Genomic DNA, 24,406 nt, shown 5'->3' on the forward strand with positions numbered 1-24,406 from the left:
GAAGAATTAAGAAAGTCTTTAATTTGGTTCTGAATGAACCAATTGCTCAGGTGCGGTAATTTTGCTTATCCTGGACTAGGATATAAAGAGTGTATAACATGGAGTCTGCTTCCAATGTCTCAGATCCTCGAGTGGCTGACTTCACACGTGGAAGAAGCATTAACTTAGCCCTTTCTCATAGAGGACGACAAGCCTTGAAAGCTGTTGGCCTGGAAGATCAGGTACTTAATGTATCTTTCTTATAGAAGATAATACCTGGTATTTTTCAACAATTGCGTGGATTTGATTTCATCCTGGCTTAAAAAGTACCATTTAATACCAAGAATCTCTGCATGAAAACTCATTCTACTAAAGCTTTTAATATTTGAAATTTGGCAAGAGGGTGAACATTGGACACTTGAGGCACCCGAGGGGGCCCCTGCAACCGGATGATTGCTTCCGATACTGGGTTCTCAACAGGATGGTGCATCAATGCCTGTAGAAAGTGAGAGTCAAGATGGCATCCAGGATAAGAGGAGCCAAATTCCTTTTTTTTCCCAATTGCACAGGCCCATAATCTCTTATCCACAATTTTACACTCCAAAAAACTCTGAAAACAGAAAGCTTCTCATCACTCATTAAGTGGCAAAACCTGACCTGACATGAGACTCTTTGTAGTCTTTTAAAAATCTCATTTAGCATAAATATGTTTTGCTACAGAAATTTTGTATTTGATTATGGGATGGGTTTATGTGATATCAGCATATGGGTACTACACTACTTTTTAAAATTGAAAAATTCTGAATTCTGAAACCATGAAGCCCCATGGGTTTGGATAAAGAATGGTGGGCCTATAGCAGATTTTCATCATATGAGCTTAATGTTGTAGACCTTTTCACTGTCTACGTGTAGCTTGGTAATATAAACAGATGTGATATATGCATTTTTCTTGATACTACTTTCAGTGACAATGTGTCTTTGAGCTGATAATACAAGTAAATATGAGTGTTATTTGCATTCCTATTATTTTCTCCCAGATAGCAGCAGCCATGTGTAAGAAAACACTTTGCATTGAATGTTAGGAGCCCTGGGTTTTACTCCTTATAATCTCCCTTTTTGTCATGATGGGAAAATCACTTAACCTCTGTAACAACAAATCACTTTCCTCAGTCTGTGATATTTGATTTAGATTAGATAAATTTTAAGCCAGTTCTAAGATCTAAGATTAAAAAAAAAACTAAAAGCTTCATGATCACCATTTTCATTGAAGGAGTTTCTACCACGTTGGGCTTCTATGGCCTTTCACAATTTTTAAAATGTCTTGGAGAATACTTGAAATTACATTTAAAAATCAATTTCTATCTTTCTCGCATAATACCATGTTACTGTCAGTGAACTCAATATTTCTGGTTTCATTTCAGATTGTATCCCAAGGTATTCCCATGAGAGCAAGAATGATCCACTCTCTTTCAGGAAAAAAGTCTGCAGTTCCCTATGGGACAAAGTCTCAGGTAGGTTTACCCCAGAGATCATTGTTCGTGCACTGATTATAAGGAAGTCAACGTCTGGAACTTGCCTCTTGCTTGATGGCCCCTCTCTCTCCAGTCCTATCTCTTACATTGCTTGGCTTAGTCTAGACCCCAGGAATACAATACTAGTTAGCAAGTTTATTCAGAGGAGATGCTCAAAACAAGCCCCAGATCAGAATAAACATTCAAAAAGAATTAGCTGTTACCGTTCTTATTGTGCCGTTTCTTGCCTTTGTGCTGCCCTGCTACCTGGGACACCCTTTCCCTCTTTTCTCCTTTTCAATTAGATGGAGAAGATGACTATCTTATTTGTCGTCAAACATAATGTACAAGAACAATCTAGAAGCTTTCATGATGTTGTTGCCCTTCCCTAACTCACCCTCTTGCTCAAAATTGGGCTTATAATAGAATATATAGAATGATCCAGAAATGCTTTCGGTACTACACGATTTCTGAAACAACAGAGGCCGGATGAAGATGGAGAGTTTATGAAAGCAGACTTAATATCCTGCTGTGTGCTTTCCTTATCTTTCACACAGTAACACACAGAACAGGGGGAAATCTGTATTTCATCTAATTAGACCTTCTGATTCTGTTCTTGAGAGATAATGAATGCACCAAACATCCATCGACAAGAGAAAAACTCCAACTTGCTTTATTTTTATCCAGCTATGCCTCCTTTTATGAAGTGCAGAGTCTGAGTGAGATTCATATTCTTCTAAGTCTCTGACCCTCAGCAGAGCTCTCATTGAAAGTAGACCTGTGCTTCTCAAACTCACCTGGGACCCTGTTAAAATGCAGAGTCTGACTCATTAGGACTGGGGTGGAGGCGGAAGTTCTACAATTCTAACCAGTTTCCGGGTGTTTATTTGTTTCACTGAGTTGAGAGTGAAATCAACGCAATCCTCTCACTGTTCACTTGTATTAACAAGGAACGTCCGGAGGAAGGCCAAGTCACCATAGCAGTCCCCGCTTCAGAGACTGAACCGGTAATGTATCCATAGATAAGATACGGTTCAGGTATCAGAAAAGCTAAATGAGGAGAGGGACTTGGACCTGACACCATCATCCCCACCACCGTGTCTGTGCGTGCGTGTGTGTGTGTGTGTGTGTGTGCGAGAGAGACAGCGTGCATACATTCCCCAAGAGAGTGAACGTGTTGGTGTGAGTTCCCATTTTGCGGCCTTCAATGCATTACAAGGAGGAAACGGCCCCTCCCGCATCATTCCTGCTACTTCTCAATTCTTAAGAATTGAGTTTATGCAAAATTTACAGGGGCCCCACATACTTCAGTTTTTCTTTATCGTCACTTTTATATCTCAGTCAAATATGGCGGCCTCCTTGCCCTTTAAGAACTGCATAAAATTGCTTTACCTGGTCAGTTCCACAGCCTGTGGGAGCACAACGCCATTCCCATGACTCTGGGATTTCTTCACATCCCCGGGGAGCCCACCTTCTCTTGGCCTCGCAAAGTGTTAGGATTATAGGCGTGGCCAGGCGCCGTGGCTCAAGCCTGTAATCCCGGCACTTTGGGAGGCCGAGGCGGGCAGATCATAAGGTCGGAAGATCGAGACCATCTGGCCAATATGGTGAAACCCCATCTCTACTAAAAATACAAAAAACTAGCCGGGCGCGGTGGCGGCGCCTGTAGTCCCAGCTACTCGGGAGGCTGAGGCAGGAGAATGGCGGGAACCCGGGAGGCGGAGCTTGCAGTGAGCCAAGATGGCGCCACTCACTCCAGCCTGGGCGACAGAGCGAGACTCTGTTTCAACAAAAAAAAGAAAAAAGAAAGAAAGAAAGGGACACTCTGGTGTTCCTGCAGGGCTGACAAGTCTATCAGTTCCCAGTTGACTGAGGTGGAAAGAAAATATCTTCCCCATGTAAATTAATATTCATAATTTGGGCCAAGCACGGTGGCTGACACCTGTAATCCCAGAACTTTGGGAGGCCAAGGTAGATGGGATTGTTTGAGCCCAGGAGTTCAAAACCAGCCTGGGCAACATGGCAAGACCCTGTATCTACATAAAAAATTTAAAAATTAGCCGGGCATGGTGGTGGGCACCTGTAATCCCAGCTACTTGGGAAGCTGAGGCAGGAGAATCGCTTGAACCCGGAAGGTGGAGGTTGCAGTGAGCTAAGATCTCGCCATTGCACTCCAACGTGGGCAACAGCGCAAGACTCTGTTTCAAAAAAAAAATGTATTGTAGGCCCATAGGCACTGTGCCTACCTTGCCTCAGGGGAGGGTCAGCTTTGCTGAATTGTCCTATAAAGTTAGAAACAACCAACACATGTTCCATGCAAGGACTGGTCCTATTCCTATCAACCTTCATCCCTACCACAACCAACATACACACACACACACCCTTTTACATTGAAATGAAAGCCTTCAAAGTTGTCTCTTCAGGAAATAACACTTTGATTCTAGTGATACTGTCATGACTGAAGTTTTTCTAAGAGCTAAATTTGGAGACCTAAGCTGAAAATATTACATTTATGATTTGTTTTTGATATAGAACTCTCTTGATGAAAATTATATTTTAGCTACAAGAGAAGGATTTGATTTTTAAAGTATTAAACTTTGAAAAAGCCTAAGTGTAAACTTGGATATTGTATTATATGTGTTTGGCTAAAGCGTTCTTTTTTAAACAAAAAAAACAAAGGTCATTTAGCGAAATGGTTACAAAATTAAGCTTGCAACCCTCTGCTAAATAATAAATATGTTTTATTGCTGAGTGAATAACTTAGAATTATATTTGTCCATTCACCAGAAACAAACAGTATCTACCCTACTTTTCTTGCAGTATATCCTTTCTGTAAGCAGAGAAAATCTAAACAAGGATCTATTGACTGGTAAGTCTAATGCTTTCATTTACCAGTTGTCATTTTGAGTAAAGCACATGACACTAATCTTGTCATATGATTTACTGGATTTGTTTGCTGCTCCTTTCCATGGGTTATGAAGAGCAAGACTATGTACATTACAAAGTCCTTCTTGAAGTTAGGTATGATAGCTCATGCCTGTAATCCCAGCACTCTGAGAGGGTGAGGCCAGGATCGCTTGAGCCCAGGAATTTGAGACCAGCCTGGGCAACATGGAGAGACCCTATCTCTACAAGGAATGAAAAATGGAGGCCAAGGTAGATGGATTGTTTGAGCCCAGGAGTTCAAAACCAGCCTGGGCAACATGGCAAGACCCTGTATCTACATAAAAAATTTAAAAATTAGCCGGGCATGGTGGTGGGCACCTGTAATCCCAGCTACTTGGGAAGCTGAGGCAGGAGAATCGCTTGAACCCGGAAGGTGGAGGTTGCAGTGAGCTAAGATCTCGCCATTGCACTCCAACGTGGGCAACAGTGCAAGACTCTGTTTCAAAAAAAAAATGTATTGTAGGCCCATAGGCACTGTGCCTACCTTGCCTCAGGGGAGGGTCAGCTTTGCTGAATTGTCCTATAAAGTTAGAAACAACCAACACATGTTCCATGCAAGGACTGGTCCTATTCCTATCAACCTTCATCCCTACCACAACCAACATACACACACACACACCCTTTTACATTGAAATGAAAGCCTTCAAAGTTGTCTCTTCAGGAAATAACACTTTGATTCTAGTGATACTGTCATGACTGAAGTTTTTCTAAGAGCTAAATTTGGAGACCTAAGCTGAAAATATTACATTTATGATTTGTTTTTGATATAGAACTCTCTTGATGAAAATTATATTTTAGCTACAAGAGAAGGATTTGATTTTTAAAGTATTAAACTTTGAAAAAGCCTAAGTGTAAACTTGGATATTGTATTATATGTGTTTGGCTAAAGCGTTCTTTTTTAAACAAAAAAAACAAAGGTCATTTAGCGAAATGGTTACAAAATTAAGCTTGCAACCCTCTGCTAAATAATAAATATGTTTTATTGCTGAGTGAATAACTTAGAATTATATTTGTCCATTCACCAGAAACAAACAGTATCTACCCTACTTTTCTTGCAGTATATCCTTTCTGTAAGCAGAGAAAATCTAAACAAGGATCTATTGACTGGTAAGTCTAATGCTTTCATTTACCAGTTGTCATTTTGAGTAAAGCACATGACACTAATCTTGTCATATGATTTACTGGATTTGTTTGCTGCTCCTTTCCATGGGTTATGAAGAGCAAGACTATGTACATTACAAAGTCCTTCTTGAAGTTAGGTATGATAGCTCATGCCTGTAATCCCAGCACTCTGAGAGGGTGAGGCCAGGATCGCTTGAGCCCAGGAATTTGAGACCAGCCTGGGCAACATGGAGAGACCCTATCTCTACAAAGAATGAAAAATTAGCTGGGTGTGGAAGCGTGTACCTATAGTCCCAGCTACTCAAGAGCCTGAGGTGGAAGGATCACTTGAGCCAGGGAGGTCGAGGCTACAGTGAGATGTGAGTGATGCGATTGCACCACTGCACTCCACCCTGGGCAACAGAGGGAGACCCTGTCTCAAAAAAAGAAATAAATAAACGAAGTCCTTCTTGAAAATAACAATTGCCTAAAGTTTTTAGAGATGAGGTCTTGCTGTCACCCAGAGTGGTGTGCAGTGGTGCAATCATGGCTCACTGCAACTTTGAACTCCTGTGCTCAAGCTATCTTCCCACCTTGGCCACCCGAGAAGCTGGGACTACAGCACATGCTACCACATACGACTAATTTTTAAATTTGTTTTAAAGGTAGAGTCTTTCTATGTTGTCCAGGTTGGTCTTGAACTCCTGACTCAAGTGATTCTCCCACCTCAGACTCCAGAGTAGCTGGGATTACAGGTGCTAGCACCCACTTCACTGACTATTCTCTGAACTGAAATCATTTGTTTAACATGTACTGAATCCCCATGGTCTCCTAGGCACCAAGTGAATGAGTGTTCACGCTGATGAAGAACTCACACGCTAATGGAATGATAGATAAACTCAAACAATTCGCAAAGTGACACAATTAGATTTGCCTTTTGGGCCAGGCGCGGTGCCTCATGCCTGTAATGCTAGCACTTTGGGAGGCTGAGGCAGGTGGATCACAAGGTCAGGAGTTCGAGACCAGTCTGGCCAATATGGTGAAACTCTTTCTCTATTAAAAATACAAAAATTAAAAAAAAAAATTAGCTGAATGTGGTGGCACATGCCTGTAATCCCAGCTACGCTGGAGGCTGAGGCAGGAGAATTGCTTGAACCCAGAAGGCAGAGGTTGCAGCAAGCCGAGATCATGCCATTGCACTCCAGCCTGGGTGATAGAGGGAGACTCAGTCTCAATAATAAAATAATAATAATAATAATAATGACAATAATAATAAAGATTTGCCTGTTAGAGAGATGAAAAGCCGTAGTGTGAAGACTGAGAAGGGGTTGCAATCTTCAAGGGGTTTCCATAATCCCTGGGCACAAAAGGGCCCAAGAATAAAGCTATAGTAATGTGGTTGGAAAGTAGGGTGTAGATTCATGATATTTGTAACAGAATAAATCGATAGATAGGGGATATAGAAAGTTGAGAAAGAGAAAGGTGTAAAATATAACCCTGAAGTTTTAAATTTGTGTAACTAAAAAAGGCCTACCTATTCATGGAAAAGCCACTGGATTAAAAATTAAATCTGTAGCTTGCATAGTCAATCCAATCACACCCCATGTATCCCTTACTAAGTTTAAGCCTACATTGTAGTTGCTTTTCCTCCCCTCAGCATTTGTATTAAACAGATTTATTCCCAGCAAAGCATGCCACTTAATATTTCTACTGTCTTTTAAACTAGTCCCTCGTGATGGAGCCCAGTAGACTCTGATTTTTAAATAGAGGCTGTACATGATTTATCTTTGTTTCTCCACAATCCCCTCAATACATCTACTGAATGTAACTGAATCTAATGGGATTAAACTGGGAGGGGAGGGCTATGAGAAATTTCACTTTAGTTGATTCACCAGATCACCAGAGAGGGTTTAGTATTATTATTAATTGTATTTCTTTAGTTATATTTGTCAGACTGCCTTTTGGATGGGTAGATGGGTGGAGTGGAGGCAGTTTGCTAGGTATATTCAAGTTGATATCAAGAAAGCAAATGAACCAGCCAGGTGCAGTGGCTCACATCTGTAATCCCAGCACCTTGGTAGGTTGAGGAGGGATGATGGCTTGAGCCCAGGAGTATAATTGCACCACTGCATTCCAGCCCTGGGCCACAGAGCAAGTCGTCAACTCAAAAAAATCGAAACAAAACAACAACAAGAAAAACCCACAAAACAGCTGTTACAAAAAGCAGTATAGCAGACCTATGACACCGTCTTTCTAAAATCCTCTCAATTTATCAGGATAAAAATAACAGCAAACATCCACTGAAGCACCAAGCTCTATGTTAAGTGTTTTACATGCATAGATTTGCATAACCCTTCCAACAACTCTATGAGGGGGAAATTACTTTTATTTCAGTTTCACAGATGGTGAAATGGAGGCTTAGAGAGCTTGGATCACACTGTTAATAAGTGGTAGAATCTGGATTTAAATTTGAGTCTGTTTATCCCAAAGTCCATGCTTTTAACTATTATGACTTCTGCCTCCGATATTATATATAAAACATCTGTTAATACTAAGGAACTTAAAACATGGGAAAGGTACAATCTTAGTGTACACATCAGAAGTTCCCCAAATTGTTTTTCATTAGGAATGTGCTGCATGGCACACAATTTCATAAATGCCATAAATACATCAATAAAATGAATGCTGAATCTCTTCACTCTTTGTTGGGCATATAAAGTTTGTTCTTTGTTTACAGGGCATCAAATGTGGGAGGTTTTCATTCCACATATTTAATCAATTATAAATGCTTACTTCTCCCTAACTGCACAAGCTCGCCTCTGACAACATTGTCTTTCCATGATTTCCCTACACTGGCATTTCATGCGGGATTGTTTCATGGTTCATCCGCTGTTCTGTGAGATGTTAATAATTGTTAAGCCAAAGCAAACAGACAAAGGATGTGTGGCCTAACAAGTTTGACAAATCCTGCATCAAACAAGTGTTCAGCCTTTTTTCTTATAGTACTTCTCAGGGCTTTTATTATATTCTTGGTCTGCATTGCAGATCTTCCAGAGCAGCACAGTCCAACGTGTGGCCACAAATACCAGGCACGTGTGTACTTTTCAAATTTATACTAACCGTGTTTAAAAAAAAAAAAAAAAAGGAAGAAGGTGGTGTTATTTTTAATAAGATACTTTAACCTAGGCCGGGCACAGTGGCTCACACCTGTAATCCCAGCACTTTGGAAGGCTGAGGTGGGTGGATCACCTGAGGCCAGGAGTTTGAGACCAGCCTGGTCAACATGGTGAAATCCCACCTCTACTAAAAATATAAAAATTAGCTGGGTGTGTTGGTGGGCACCTGTAATCCCAGCTACTCAGGAGAATCTCTGGAATCTGGGAGGTGGAGGGTGCAGTGAGCTGAGATTGCGCCATTGCACTCCAACCTGGGCAACAGGAGTGAAAATCTGTCTCAAAAAAAAAAATATATATATATTTTAACCTAATATATCCAAAATATTATCATTTCAATATGTAATCAATATCAGAAAGTTATTCACTGTCATTCTTTTTATATATGCTTTTTGTTCTAATTTGCCAAAATGTAATGCAGGCAACACATCTCAATTTAGGATAGCCACATTCCAAGCACTCAAATGCTATACGTGGCTGGACACTAGGACAGCACAGCCCAAGACAGAGTATTCGGCATTACTCTTCTGTCTTTGACAACAGAACAGTTTTTTTGAGGGAGTATATCCCAGAACCAACGTTCTATAAAAAATTATTTAGGATGTAATACTATACACTTATGTAAAACATAAACATAATTTTGTTAAAAGTTTATGTCACCAACACATGTTATGTTTCTGAAATATATCCTTGGCATATCAGGTCAACTCTGATTACTTCAAAGTTATTTGCCAAACTACTTCTTATACATAGATGAATTTCTTTGGTTTAGGGTCTGTCAGGTTTTGCAAGAAAGTTAAAATCTTCAACCCCCAAATCAAACTGAAACAAAACAGAGTAAAATAAGACAAGATTGAGATGAAGAGGGGAGATAAGTACAGGCAGGAATAGAACTCCTGCCTTATTTTCCCCATTTTTTTTCAAATTCAACATTCTTTTTATATACTTTTTTGACATACAGAAAACTGTACGTAATTAATGTATACAGCTTGATGAGCTTGGTCCTTAATTTTTTCACTTTGTGTGACCTCAAACATTTGACCTTTACTTCCAGAATCTTGGTTACTCCCTTTTTAAGATGAAGGATTTTGAACTAAATCATCTCTGAGGTCTAGTCCAGCTCTGACACTTGTATTCTGATTTGTGCCTTTAAGAACAGTAAATAGGCTATATTTATAGATGAATACATGAGCATTAATAGGGACAAAATCATATTTTCCTGTTGTAACAAGGACATAATTAATAGTTCATAAACTGAAATTCACTCAATTCTCTAGAGTGCTAGCAGGCAAAACAGAAAATTATGAAAATAATTTGTTTCAGTTTATTGAGAGGTTTCAAAGCTTTTTACTCATTTTCCCCCTAACTATTCCAGTGTTTGATTTCAAAGAGATTTAAAGTCAACAATCTCTATTTGTGACAACTTCAATCGGAATTCCGGAAAACTAGCTAAAAAGAGATATAGAGGCATGCATAATATGAGGAAAGGAGTTTGGCTGAATATTTCCAATCACAGCAAAGCCTTAGATTAGAGGCGATGTCTGAAATATGAGATGCTTGCTTCTTTTCCAGGGTGCTAATAATTACAGCAATGCAAGAGTTTGCACAGTGGAATCAGTTGGATGTTTCCTTTTTGAGATGAGAATAATTGATTTTTATTCATCTGTTTTACTAGCAAATTATACTGAAATAGTTACCAAACAGTTGTCAAATTCCATTTAAGTGAACTTATTTTAACATTGTTATGAATAAAAATCTCTACCATACTGTTCCCAGAAAACAATTAATATTTCAATTTCATTAAGTGAAGTAAGAATTGAAATTTCATTCTGTTTGCCTCTTTCTCCATTTCCTCAGCTGCTGAGAAATACCCCAGTGTGAAAATGCACTTTAACCACAAGCTGTTGAAATGTAATCCAGAGGAAGGAATGATCACAGTGCTTGGGTAACTATGGGTCAGGTTTTGGACTTCAGAGCTGAAAGCTGGGAGTGCAGAATTGTATCCATAAACTTTGTTCTTTGGCTCTTTTGAAAGGGTTAAAAGATTATTGAAAGGATCATCCAAATAGTTTCTAGATTCAAGGAATTTTAGATTGAAAATAGGTCCTGATCCATCTGAACACCAATGCCAATAATTCTTAATTCTCATACTCGCTCACCTTCCTACTGAACTGTATTCCACACTGGTGACTCTAATGTGCTTCAAACTCTCTCCTCTCTCACAAATACGTGACCCTCCACTGCTGTCCTGTTCTCTTTCCAGGTGCTATTTCTCTGCCTTTCCTCGGACAATTCTATTTCCTCTAAGGTTCCAAGCCTCATATCCCACTCTTGCGATATGCTATGGATCCACATGCATGGGTTTAACAACCACATCTCTAAGATGAATATTTCCAGTCCAAGCCTCTTTCTTCATTCTAAATCCTTATAGAAGCTCTAATCAATTTATGTTAATTTCCCATCACACATCCTTGCTGGAACATCTTGCCATTATCTCAAACACATCTAAAACCTTGATCACCTGCTTCTCCCAGATCACATCCCATTCCTGACTTCCCCAGAACTAATGCCCGAATAATTAGAATCATTCATGATGTGTTCTTCCCCCTGTCCTCTCCCATTAAATCTAGAACACTCCTCAGTATCTCCTACTTTCTACCAGCTTAGAGTCTGTCTTCCTCCTTCTAGTTGCAGGACAGTACTTCTGGCTGTCATCCCTGCACATAATATGTTTCCATCACCTCATCCCTGTTTTCTGCTCCCTTTGCCATTCTGCCTTCACTTCAAACTGCCAAGGAAGTTTTCTTAAATTGCAACTCTTCATACATCATTCCCCTAATGGAAAAGTTCAGTTTCCCTTTTGCCAGAATAATGTTTTGAAATCTTTTATCTTAACATTCAAGATTCTCTTCTTTTCCTCTTCCTTTCTCTCCCTACCTTGTATTCTTTTCTTAAGCTTTTCTTCTAATACCTCTGCTCAAGCCAAATGTATTGTTAGAAAATCCTGGTCACATCCTTGTGGTTGTACATACGTTCATTTGTACACTTGGAACACTTGCCCTGTTTTCAAGATTCTCCTTCTTCATGCAAAAATCTCAAATCCTGTCACACTTCTGTGGCCTACCATGTCTTTATTAATCAGCAGGGTGTTGTGCTATTCTCATAAGCAAATGTATGACTGGGACAAGTGTTTTCATCTAAATGTTACATCTATTAACTCAAAGCTCCAAATCAAACATGTAAAAGTGAGCTTTGTAAGTTATCTGTGGAGCCACTACTTCTCATACCCCGAGGTACATCATCATTTTCACCACTAGACATATTTTTCTTTTGGATGTTTTGTTCTGTTTTTCAGATCTGACAAAGTTCCCAAAGATGTCACTTGTGACCTTATTGTAGGATGTGATGGAGCCTATTCAACTGTCAGATCTCACCTGATGAAGAAACCTCGCTTTGATTACAGTCAGCAGTACATTCCTCATGGGTACATGGAGTTGACTATTCCACCTAAGAACGGAGATGTAAGTCCTTGCCCTTTCTCAACGCCTTCCCACAACCCTTGCACCATGAGTGCAAATGCATATTCTATTGCAGTCGTTCTCAGCAACATGTCTTGATCCATTTTGAGGCCTATCACAAGAACTTTGTAATTAATAATAAATTGGATGCATAGGTATCTTTTTAATAATATAATTCTCAGTCCTTTCTTTTTTGATATGCTTTCTTGAGTGAAAAAGAAAGGAGAAGGCTGGGCATAGTGGCTCAGGCCTGTAATCCTGGCAATTTGGGAGGCCAAGGTAGGAGGATGGCTTGAACCCAAGAGATCAACACCAGCCTGGGCAGCATAGGGAGACCCTGTCTTGGTAAAAAATACAAAAATCAGCCAGGGATGGTGGCACACCCTGTGGTCCCAGCTACTTGTGAGGCTGAGATGGAAGGATTGCTTGAGCCTAGGAGGTCAAGGCTACAGTGAGCTGAGATCATGTCACTGCACTCTATCCTGAGCAACATAGCCCAATCCTGTCTTCAAGGAAGGAAGGAAGGAAGGAAGGAAGGAAGGAGGGAGGGAGGGAGGGAAGGAAGGAAAAGGGGAGGGAAGGAAGGAAAAGGGAAGGGAAGGGACGGAAAGGGAAGGGAAGGGACGGAAAGGGAAGGGAAGGGAAGGGAAGGGAAAGGAAGGGAAAGGAAGGGAAAGGAAGGGAAAGGAAGGGAAGGGAGGAGAAGGGAAGGGAGAAGTTACAACCCTCCTACTGGAAACACATAAAGGATTTGAATAATATCATTTGTCTATGTTCTCTTGGGAGAAAAAACAGGTTGATGATGAATCCTTCAGTATACTGACAATCCAGGGTTCTTATAACCATGATTAAATCAAATAATAGTTATTAAATAAAATGACTAGAAAATGGTTGCAAAGTGATTTCTATTGTGTTTTTCTCATTTCCTGGTTAAACCGTATGTGACCACAGGCAAATAAGTGGTATGTAATTTTTGATGTTGTCATAAGCAAGTAAGTATAGGAACTTGTTAAGGAAAAAAATGCTAACAGAAACAGTAAGGATATTGGCTTATAAGTATGGATATGCAAACAACATTAAATACTTGATTTGCATATAAAGCATACATTTTTAAGATGCTGATTTCATCTATCCTCGGAAATCCAGACAACTGTAAAATAGCTAGTCGATATGGGATAGTGTTGTTAAATACTAAATATCTGCCAGTAAAATCCATATTTTCACATTTCCTTACCTTTCTATTTCATCCTCATGGTCAAAATGCATTCGCTAATTTTTTAGTGCTTTTTGTACTGGTTTTCAGATAGCTTCTGTTCTCATGGCCTAGAATCTGTAACTCTGGATTATAGGATAACAAAATTCTGCTGAAAAATTGTTCCACACTTAAGAACTGTGCTTGCTAGATTTAAGTAAGCCCTTTATTTTCTAGGTATACATAATAAATAGTAATAATTGATGGTTTTAAAAAATGTCTCCACTCTTTTAAGAACATTGTTTAGGCATAGCAATGTGACTCAGACATGGGAACATTTTGCCATGGCCCAAAAACAATCTTATGAGACTCTCTATTTTTCTGTGTGTCTTTTTTTTTCTTTTGTTCTTAATGTAATGCATGAAATAGGCACTTGCACTATGGTTGGAGTGGGGGCAAGAGATTGGGTAAATGGCTTTCTACCACTAGTATTACTGTTAAAAAGAAGTAATTGCTTTTCATATGTATTCCTGTTGCCTATTCGACTGCACTGTAAGGTCAAGAGTTATGTACGTATTCATTTCTGTGTCTGTGTTGGGCTTTCTTTGGGAGTCCGAGGCTAAAAAAGCAAGAAAGGCACAGTCCCTTCAGCTAAGACACAAATAACTATGATACAGTGTAAAAATGTTTGCTGCAAGCCTATGCTGTTTTTATGGTATTCTTACTATGTAACATATACATGGAAGGTGCTCTCGAAACATCTGTAGAAAAATAATACAAATTTGAAATAATTGGAAAATTGTTTGCATATTTCCATGTATATAATACCCCTGGGAACCTTCAAAAATTTGGGTCACTTGGGTCTTTGGGTCAATTGATCTACCCAAGCAATTAATACTTATTCAGGCTGTTATTGTATTAATAGTAATTACAGAGGACTTACTAAAGAGATAAGACTCTTCTCTATTATTTATGTTATAGGAAACAAACGATAAGAAGCTTGTTTCTAAAATTTTGGTTTGGCTCATGAAATTTAAATGTAAGACTTTTCTGTCCAGTATAGATAAGTTCTGAAATAAGGCAAAAGATAAAGTGAAAAAAAATTATATAAATATATACATAATGTGTGTGCATACATTATACATGTGTGCATATACACACATGTACACATCTAGATATGTGCATGTATGTGTACTTATATACCAGGTATAATTATACCAGGTGTGATTCAAGATTTGAGAACATAAGATGTTCCCTCTCTCTCTGTCTTTTTCCTTACATACACACACACACACGCATGTATTCCAAAATTTTGAATTATACCTGGTGTCAAAAAAACCTATCTAAGGTTGAGTTTATAAAGACAGAATACAAAGTGTTTTCTAAGACAACTTCTATTTTATGTAGCAGTAGATGTGCATATCATCGTATATATGGTACTGGTTTTAATTACTGTGGAAACTATTATAAAGCTGAGTCCGTTTTATAGGTTTGCTATATAATTGCACTAATCAATCATATATTCTTTTTTCTGCAGTATGCCATGGAACCTAATTATCTGCATATTTGGCCTAGAAATACCTTTATGATGATTGCACTTCCTAACATGGTAGTATAGAATTTTTTATCAACTGTAATTTTGCATCTGTAATTAATGTTGTTTATTACTTACGTTTGTACTTAGAATGTATATACCTAATTGATGTCTTCATTGTTTAATCTATTTAGTGATTATAGCTTTGAAACTTTGGGATGACTGAGGAAAAATCTGAAGGATTTCCAGTTATTTACTTTGGAAAGGAGATTTAACTTAAATGAATGGGTAACGAGAGTTTATGTGTGGTGGTGCCTGTCATCTCCACTAAAGACAATTTAGGAAGAAATGGCCCTCCCAGAAAAGCCAAAGAGATTAGGTTGTCTATTAGGAAGCGATTCAGCCTTTAAGGTCTGTAGTACATTGGAATATGCATTATCAAAAGAGAGCATGGGGCTGGGCTCAGCGGCTCACACCTGTGTTCCCGGCAGTCTGGGAGGCCAAAGCGGGAGGATTGCTTGAGCTCGGGAGTTCGAGACTGGTGTGGCCAACATAGCAAGACCTTGCCTCTATCAAAAAAAAAAAAAAAAAAAAAAATTGCCAGGCATGGTGAAATGCACATCCCCAAGTACTCAGGAGGCTGAGGTGGGAGCACTGCTTGAGCCCCAAAGGTGGAGGCTGCAGTAAGCCGTGATCATCCCATTGCACTCCAGCCTGGAAAGCAAAGCAAGACCCTGTTTCAAAAAAAAAAAAAAAAGAGAGCATGGCTTTTCTTTCATTAGACCCTAGAGACTTCTTTCCTAGGTAGATATCGCTGTTTCCCAGGTTGGGGTCTTTTTCTTTCTGTTGGTATCTGTCCTGGGGTCCAGGGCCTAGTAATACTATCTTAAAGGGAAGAAAAAGAGATGTTAAATCTAACCAACCTATTAGTTATTTAAAGAATGTAGGTTGGGCGTGGTGGCTCATGCCTGTAATCCCAGCACTTTGGGAGGCCGAGGTGGGTGGATCACCTGAGGTCAGGAGTTCCAGACCAACCTGCCAACATGGAGAAACACCGTCTCTACTAAAAATACAAAAAATTAGCAGGGTGCGTGCCTGTAATCCCAGTTACTTGGAGGCTGAGTCAGGAGAATCACCTAAACCCGGAAGGCGGAGCTTGCAGTGAGCTGAGATCACCCCACTGTACTCCAGCCTGGGCGACAGAACAAGACTCTATCTCAAAAAAAAAAAAAAAGAGTGTAGTATTTGCTGTGTGAAAATGGAGAGTTTACAATATAGAAATTGTCCTAATAATCAAAGAAGCTGGAGAACACCCCTGGGACTTGGCAGAGCTTTTCTTTGGGAGCAGTGGAACAAAGTGACAGTGCCTTTCCTGTCTGCTTGGACATTCCTTCCAAAAGCTCCCTGGTCACAGCAAGAAGTCCTGTGATTTCGGGATCCACCTACAGTGCCAGCATCACTTGGCCTCTATCCCCTTTCACTCTGTTTCTCTTCTTCTCACAGAGCAAATCATTCACATGTACTCTGTTCATGCCCTTTGACGAGTTTGATAAACTTCTAACCAGTAATGATGTGATAGATTTCTTCCAGAAATACTTTCCGGATGCCATCCCTCTAATTGGAGAGTAAGTTGCAAGATGTGCCTTTTGCTGCACTTGTTTGAATTATTCCAAATTCAAATAAAGGTTATGCACCTGATTTCAGTTTGGGTTAAACACGATGGATCATGCAGTAACCTGGACAGAAACCCATATTAGAGCAAAAGTCTAAGTGGACATTGTGCTGTGAGCAGGAATTCTGAAAAACACCCATGCCGTGGCCAGTTCCTCCAGGAAAGATGAGTCACCAATGTCCCGAGGCTTTTGTGCATCTTATGCAGGTTCCTCAGGCTCCTTAGGGCTTGATGTGCCACAGGAACTGGCTGAACTTTTTTCTACTGGTAGATACACAAATCTTTGGCCCAGCAGATACATCTGGCAGCCTCAGGTCTTGGATCCTACACCTACTAGCCACGTAAGCTTTCCCATATTCCACTCATGGTAAAAGGTTGATAAATAGTAGAACCTATCCCAAAGGGTTGTTACAAGGACTAAATGAGATCATGTCTATAAATCATTCAACACAAGGCTTGGTGCATATTAAGTTGGCTATCTAGACACCTCCAATGATGTCTTCATGAAGGCAGCGCAATGCTACAGGGAGTATGCCTTAGTCAGTTCAGTGAGCCATAATAAAACTACCATAGACTCGGTGGCTTATAAATGACAGAAATGTATTGCTCACAGTTCTAACGGCTGAGAAGTGTAAGATCAAGGCACCAGCAGATTCGGTGTCTGGTGACGCCCCACCTCGTGGTTCATAGATGAGTCTTTTTGCTGTGTCTTCACATACTGGAGGGGGCATGGGATCGCTCTGGGGTCCCTTTTATAAAAGCACTAATCCCATTAATAGGGGGCCACTCCCAGGACCCAGTCACCACCCAAAGGCCCCATCTCCAAATACCATCACATTGGAGGTTAGGATTCCAACCTATGAATGTTAGGGGAGCATAAACATTCAGTCTATAGCAGAGCAAGATTTTAATACAACTTCCGCCCCTTACTTCCCTGAGTTTCACCTTTAAAATGGGTATCTACCATAGGGCATTTGTGAAAATTAAATGAGCTAATTATGTAAAAGGAATAACCCACTGCTGGCCCATACCGGGTCTTTTAAAAATTGCTAGTCACTTTCTTTCCTGAAGACTCATTTAGTCTCTATGGATCCCTCCTTCTCCAACTGTGAGGAGAAATCTCTGCACACCAGCATTAGCCCTTATGTACTTTCACACTGGTTTCATGGCTATTTTTTGCCTTTCCAGCCAGATTTAAGATTCTTGAGGCTAGGTACTATTTGTCCACTTAGAGCTTCCTCAACACTTCTACAGATGCTTTACAAATACTAGGTTTTTTGTTTGTTTTTCATTATAAGGACCATGTTGTACAATAGATCTCTTGAACTTATTCTTCCTGTCCAACTTAAAATTGGTACCATTTCACCAAATGATTCCCATCCCCCAAATGCTAGTTTTATTACTATTATCCATTTCCAAATACATAAAGATTCACATTAATTTCAATTTTGGTTTATTGTCTTCTAATCAAATGCACAGCAGCATTTGCTCAATTTTTTTATGGAAACCTAAAATACACTGCTGTATTTGAAAATCTCATGGCCCATGTGCATGATAATAAAGTTTTAATAACATATGATACAGAAATATTTAAATTATTCAAATGCAGCCAAACTCTTATTTTTAATGTGATGAACGTTTTTGCAGACCAAGAAGGTAATTAGAATAATGGAATTTTAGGACTGGAAGACTTCATTTTTTCCCTTTTCTGTTTTCTTGTTGGCATTCTTGTGTATTTTTCAACAAAACTTCGTGATAGTTAATTTAGTAAATCTGAAAGAATTTAGCAGGATTTAATACCTGATTTGATGTCTTTACATTTGGATTATTTTCCTTTGAAGGAAACTCCTGGTGCAAGATTTCTTCCTGTTGCCTGCCCAGCCCATGATATCTGTAAAGTGCTCTTCTTTTCACTTTCAATCTCACTGTGTACTGCTGGGGGATGCAGCTCATGCTATAGTGCCGTTTTTTGGGCAAGGAATGAATGCGGTAAGTTCTTTTTCCCTAGGTAAGTCCCTGAAATATTTCTGGGTCAGTCTCAGCTAACAAGTCTTAAATAAAAAACATGTCTAAGACTATCCCCACATAATCCCTGAAAGCACAATCAATTCAGCAATCATACCAGCTGTGTAGCTAGATTGATCACCAACTCTAATCAGAATTTGGATTACTCAATCCAGTAATCCACAGTAGAAAAAAGCAGAAAGCATAATGCACTCATCCGTTGGTATCACCAAGGGATCAGCTCCAGGACCCCTGTGGATACAAAAATCCATGGATGCTCAGGTCCCTGGTGTAAAATGGTATAGTTTTTGTATATAACCTACAGAGAATCTCCTGTATGCATTTTTACTTCTAATGTTTTTAATTTTTAATTATTATGGATATATACTAGTTTTATATATTTATGTGATATATGCAATATTTTGATTCAGGCTACAATGTGTATGACCATATCAGGGTAATTGGGGTATCTGCCACCTCAAGCATTTGTCATTTATTTGTATTAGAAACACCCCAATTCCTCTCTTTTAGTTATTTTGAAATATACAATAAATTATTGTTAACCACATTCACCCTATTATGATGCCAAATACTAGATCTTATTCATTCTATCTAACTATTTTTGTATCCATTAACTATCTCCACTTTATACTTCCACCCTACTACCATTCCCAGTCTCTGGGGAGCATCATTCTATCTCCATTAGTTTAATTGTTTTTAGCTCCCTCATATGAGTAAAAAATAATGTGATAATTTTCTTTATGTGCCTGGTTTATTTCACTAACATCTTCCGGTTCCATCCATGTTGTTGCAAATGATGGTATTTCATTCTTTTTTTTATAGCTGAATAATATTCCCTTGTGAATATGTACTACATTTTCTTTACCCGTTCATTCATTGATGGACACTTAGGTTGATTCCATATCTTTGCTATTGTGAATAGTGCTGCAATAAACATGGGAGTGCAGATATCTCTTTATCATACTGATGTTCTTTCTTTTTGGATATTTACCCAGCAGTGGGATTGCTGCCATATATGGTAGTTTTATCTTTAGTTTGTTGAGGAACCTCCATGCTGTTCTCCATAGTGGTTGTACTAATTTATATTCCCACCAAATGAGAGTTCTCATTTGTCCACATTTTCACCAGCATTTGTTGTCACTTGTCTTTCAGATCAAAACCATTATAACTGAGGTGAGATAATATTTCATTGTAGATTTGATTTGCATTTCACTGATAATTAGTGAAGTTTAGCAATTTTTCATATACCCACTGGCCATTTATATGTCTTCTTTTGAGAAATGCCTACTCAAATATTATGCCCATTTTTAAATTGGATTCTTCATTATTTTCTGACTGAGTTATTTGAGCTTCTTATATATTCTGATTATTAATCCCTTGTCGGATGGGTAGTTTGCAAATATTTTACTTTGTTCTGTGGGTTGTCTCCTTACTTTGTTGATTGTTTCTTTTGCTTTGCAGAAACATTTTTTAGCTTGATATGATCCCATTCGTCCTATTTATTTCTGATTTCTCTATTCTGTTCCAAAGGTCTATGTGTCTGTTTTTTTCTTTGGCTGCCTGTGTTTTTGAGATCTTACTTAGAAAATCTTTGCCCAGACCACTGTCTTGGACTGTTTCTTCAATGTTTTCCTCTACTAGTTTCACAGTTTCCAGTCTTAGATTTGTCTTTAATCCACTTTCATTTTATTTTTGTATATGGTGAAAGATAGGGGTCTAGTTTCATTCTTCTGCATGTGGTTATCTAGTTTTCTCAGCACCATTTATTGAAGAGACTGACTTTTCCCCAATGTATGTTCTTGGCACCTTTGCTAAAATTGAATGTGGATCTATTACTGGGTTCTCTATTCTGTTCCACTGGTCAATGTGTCTGTCTTTATGCCAATACCATGATGTTTTGGTTACTTTAGTATTGTAGCATAATTTGAAATCAGGTAATGTGATGCCTCCAGTTTTGTTCTTTTTGCTCAGGATGGCTTTGGCTATTCTGTGTCTTTTGTGATTTCATATAAATTTTAGGATTATACTTTCTATTTCTGTGAAGAATGACATTGCTATTTTTATAGGTATTGCATTAAGTCTGTAGATTGCCTTGGGTAATATGGACATTTTAACAATATTGATCCTTCCAATCCATGAGCATGGAATATCTTTCCATTTTTTTGTGTCCTCTTCAATTTCTTTCATCAATGTTTTATAGTTTTCATTGTAGAGATCTTTCACTTCCCTGGTTAATTCCTGGGTATCTTATTTTGTTTGTAACTATTGTAAATGGGATTACCTTGTTGGTTTCTTTTTCAGATTGTTTGCTCTTGGCATATAGAATTACTATTTATTTTTGTATGTTGATTTTGTATCCTGTAACTTTACTAAATTTGTTTATCAGTTCTAATAGTGTTTTTGGTGGAGTCTTTAGGTTTTTGTAAACATAAGGTCATATTTTCTGCAAACTAGGATAATTTGAGTTCTTCTTTTCCAATTTGGATGTTCCTTATTTCTTTCTCTTGTCTAAATGCTCTGGCTAGGACTTTCAGTACTACGTCGCATAAAAATGGTGAAAATGGTCATCCTTGTCTTGTTCCATATTTTAGAGGAAAGGAAAGATTTTCTGTTTTTCCTCATTTCGTATGATACTAGCTGTGGGGTTGTCATATACAGCTTTTATCATGTTGAGATATATTCCTTCTATACCCAGTTTTTTGAGAATTTTTATCCTGAAGGGATGTTGAATTCTACAGAATGCATTTTCAGCATCAATTGAAATGATCATATGGTTTTTGTCTTTTGCACTGTTTTGATTTTGCACTGATGTTCTTCAGACATGTTGGTTGGTAGTTTTCTTTCTTTGTTATGTCCTTTCCAGGTTTTGGTATCGGGGTGATACTGACCTCATAGAATGAGTTAGGGAGAATTCCCTCTGTCTCAATCTTTTGGAATAGTTTCAGTAGGATTGGTGCCAATTCTTTGAATATCTGGTAAAATGCAACTGGGAGTCCTTCTGGGCTTTTATTTTTTGTTGACAATTGCTTTGATTACTGATTCAATCTCACTGCTCGTTATTGGTCCTTTCAGGGTTTCTATTTCTTCCTTATTTAATCTAGAAGTTTTGTACATGTCCAGAAATTTAGCCTTTTTCTCTAGGTTTTCTAGTATGTGTGCAAAAAGGTGTTCCTAGTAGTCTCAAAAGATCTTTTGTATTTTTGTGGTGTCCGTTGTAACGTCTCCAGTTTCATTTCTAATTGAGCTTATTTGAATCTTCTCTTACACCTTCTTGGTTAAACTAGCTAATGTTCTATTGATTTTGAGTCTTTTTTCAAATAATCAACTTTTTGTCTTGTTGATCTTTTGTATTTTTTTGTTTCAAATTCATTTGGTTCTCCTCTGATCTTTGTTATTTCTTTTCTTCTGCTGACTTTGGGTTTAGTTTGTTCTTGTTTTTCTAGTTGCTTGAGGTGTGACATAATGATGTCAATTTGTGATTTTTCGAACATTTTTATGTAGGCATTTAATGCTATAAACTTTCCTCTTAGCATTGTTTTTGCTGTAACCCAGAGGTTTTGGTATGTTGTGTCACTATTATCATTCATTTCGAAGGATTTTTAAATTTCCATCTTGATTTCATTGTCAACCTAAAAATCATTCAGGAGAAGATTGTTTAATTTTCATGTATTTGTATAGTTTAGAGATTTCCTTTTGGAATTAATCTTGAGTTTAATTTTCCACTGTGGGCTGAGAAGATAACTGGATATGATTTTGATTTTTAAAAATGTACTGATACTTGTTTAATGACCTATCATATGGTTTATCTTGAAGAATGTTCCATGTGCTGATGAGAAGAATGTACATTCTGCAGTTCTTGGATAGAATGTTCTGTAAATATTTGTTAGATCTATATTTTCTAGAGTGTGGTTTAATCCATTGACAGCACTAGACAGATCATTGAGACTTCTGTCTCAATGTAGTTTTAAAGTCCCCACTATTACTGTGTTAATTTCTATCTAATTTCTTAGATTGGGTAGTAATTGTTTTATAAATTTAGGAACTCCAGTGTTAGGTGTATATAAATTCAGGATTGTAATATCTACTTGTGGGATCAATCCTTTTATCATTATGTAATGGCCTTCTTTGTCTTTTTTTTTTTTAACTGTTGTTTTAAAGTCTGTTTTATCTGATATAATAGCTACTCCTCCTTGCTTTCAGTTTCTATTTGCATGGAATATCTTTTTACACCCCTCTACCTTGAGTTTGTATGAATCCTTATGTGTTAGGTGAGTCTCTTGAAGACAGCAGACACTTGGTTTCTTATGTTTTTATCCATTCTTACAATCTGTATTTTTTAAGAGGAGCATTTAGAGCATTTATGTTCAGCATTAGTATTGAGATGTGAGGTGCTGTTTCAGTCATCATGTTAATTGTTACCTAGATACTTTGTTTTCTTCATTGTGTTATGTTTTATAGGCTCTGTGAGTTTTATACTTTCAAGAGTTTCTATACTGGTGCATATCAACCTTTTGTTTCAAGATTTAGAGCTCCTTTTAGCATTTCTTGTATGGCTCATTAGGTAGTAAAAGACTCCTTCAGCATTTGTCTGAAAATGACTTTATCTCTCCTTCGTTTATGAAACTAAGTTTTGCTGGATATAAAATTCTTGGGTGACAGTTATTCTGTTTAAGGAGGCTGAAGGCAGGACCCCAATCCTTGCTGACTCGTAAGATTTCTGCTGAGAAGTCTGCTGTTAGTTTTCCTTTAAAAGTTACCTGTTGCTTTTGCCTCACTGCTCTTAGAATTATTTCCTTCATGTTGACTTTAGATAACTTGATAACTATACGCCTTGGGAATGTTCTTTTTGTAATGAGTCTCCGCGGACTTCTTTGAGCTTCTTGTATTTGCATATCTCAATCTGTAGCAGGGTCAGAAAAGTATTTCCTCAAATTAGTTTCCAAACTTTTTACTTTCTCTTCTCCCTCAAGAATATCAATTATTCTCAGATTTGGCCATTTTACATAACCCCATATTTCTTTGAGGCTTTGTTCATTTCTTTTGATTATATTTTCTTTATTTTTGTTTGATTGGGTTAATCCAAAAGCCTTGTCTCTGGGCTCTGAAATTCTTTCTTCTACTTTGTCTAGTCTATTGTTAAAATGCTCCACTGCCTTTTGTAATTCTTTAAGTGTGTCTTCCATTTCTAGAAGTTCTGATTGGTTTTTCTGTAAAATATGTATCTCTTTAGAAAATTTTTCATTCATATTTTGAATGTTTTAAATTTCTTCATGTTGTGTTTGACCTTTCTCTGGCATCTTCTTGAGTAACTTAATAATGTTTTGACATCTTTATCTGGTATTTCAAAGATTTCATCTTGGTGTGGATCTATTGCTGGACAGCCAGTGTGATCTTCTGGGGTTGTTATAGAACCCTGTTTTGTCATATTACTGGAATTATTTTTCTGGTTCCATCTAATTTGGGTAGACTATTTCTTCTAATTATTTTTAAATTTATTTTTGATTCAACTGTGTTTTTCTTTAATTTCCTTTTTACCCTTTAAGGATGTGATTTTAATGGTTATAGTTTATTGTAGCCTAATTCAGCTCTTGCTGCTTTCAGGGTTGAAGAGTCTCTGTGAGTTCCTTGGTTATGGAGAGTCTTTGTTTGATGACTGGCTTTCTCAGATGCTGGTTGTAGTAGCAATGTCCTTGGTGTGCGTACAAGTTCACGTTCTCCTATGGGGTTGGAATGGTAGAGATATTTTGAAGCTCAT

The 24,406-nt window shown here is 38.1% G+C and overlaps 1 protein-coding gene across 1 annotated transcript in view; it reads left to right on the plus strand.

The window, feature by feature from the left end:
* KMO (kynurenine 3-monooxygenase (kynurenine 3-hydroxylase)) overlaps positions 1–24,406 on the plus strand; it is a 66,287-nt gene that overhangs the window by 17,967 nt on the left and 23,914 nt on the right. Inside the window, exons 3-10 of the mRNA XM_011990026.1 lie at positions 124–221; positions 1,401–1,490; positions 4,311–4,359; positions 10,568–10,655; positions 12,066–12,231; positions 14,958–15,029; positions 16,458–16,579; positions 18,468–18,615. Of these exons, the coding sequence (XP_011845416.1) occupies positions 124–221; positions 1,401–1,490; positions 4,311–4,359; positions 10,568–10,655; positions 12,066–12,231; positions 14,958–15,029; positions 16,458–16,579; positions 18,468–18,615 (833 nt within the window). The remainder of the gene's footprint in view (positions 1–123; positions 222–1,400; positions 1,491–4,310; positions 4,360–10,567; positions 10,656–12,065; positions 12,232–14,957; positions 15,030–16,457; positions 16,580–18,467; positions 18,616–24,406) is intronic.

Source organism: Mandrillus leucophaeus, unplaced genomic scaffold (assembly GCF_000951045.1).
Source record: "Mandrillus leucophaeus isolate KB7577 unplaced genomic scaffold, Mleu.le_1.0 Scaffold367, whole genome shotgun sequence".
Taxonomy (NCBI): Eukaryota; Metazoa; Chordata; class Mammalia; order Primates; family Cercopithecidae; genus Mandrillus; species Mandrillus leucophaeus.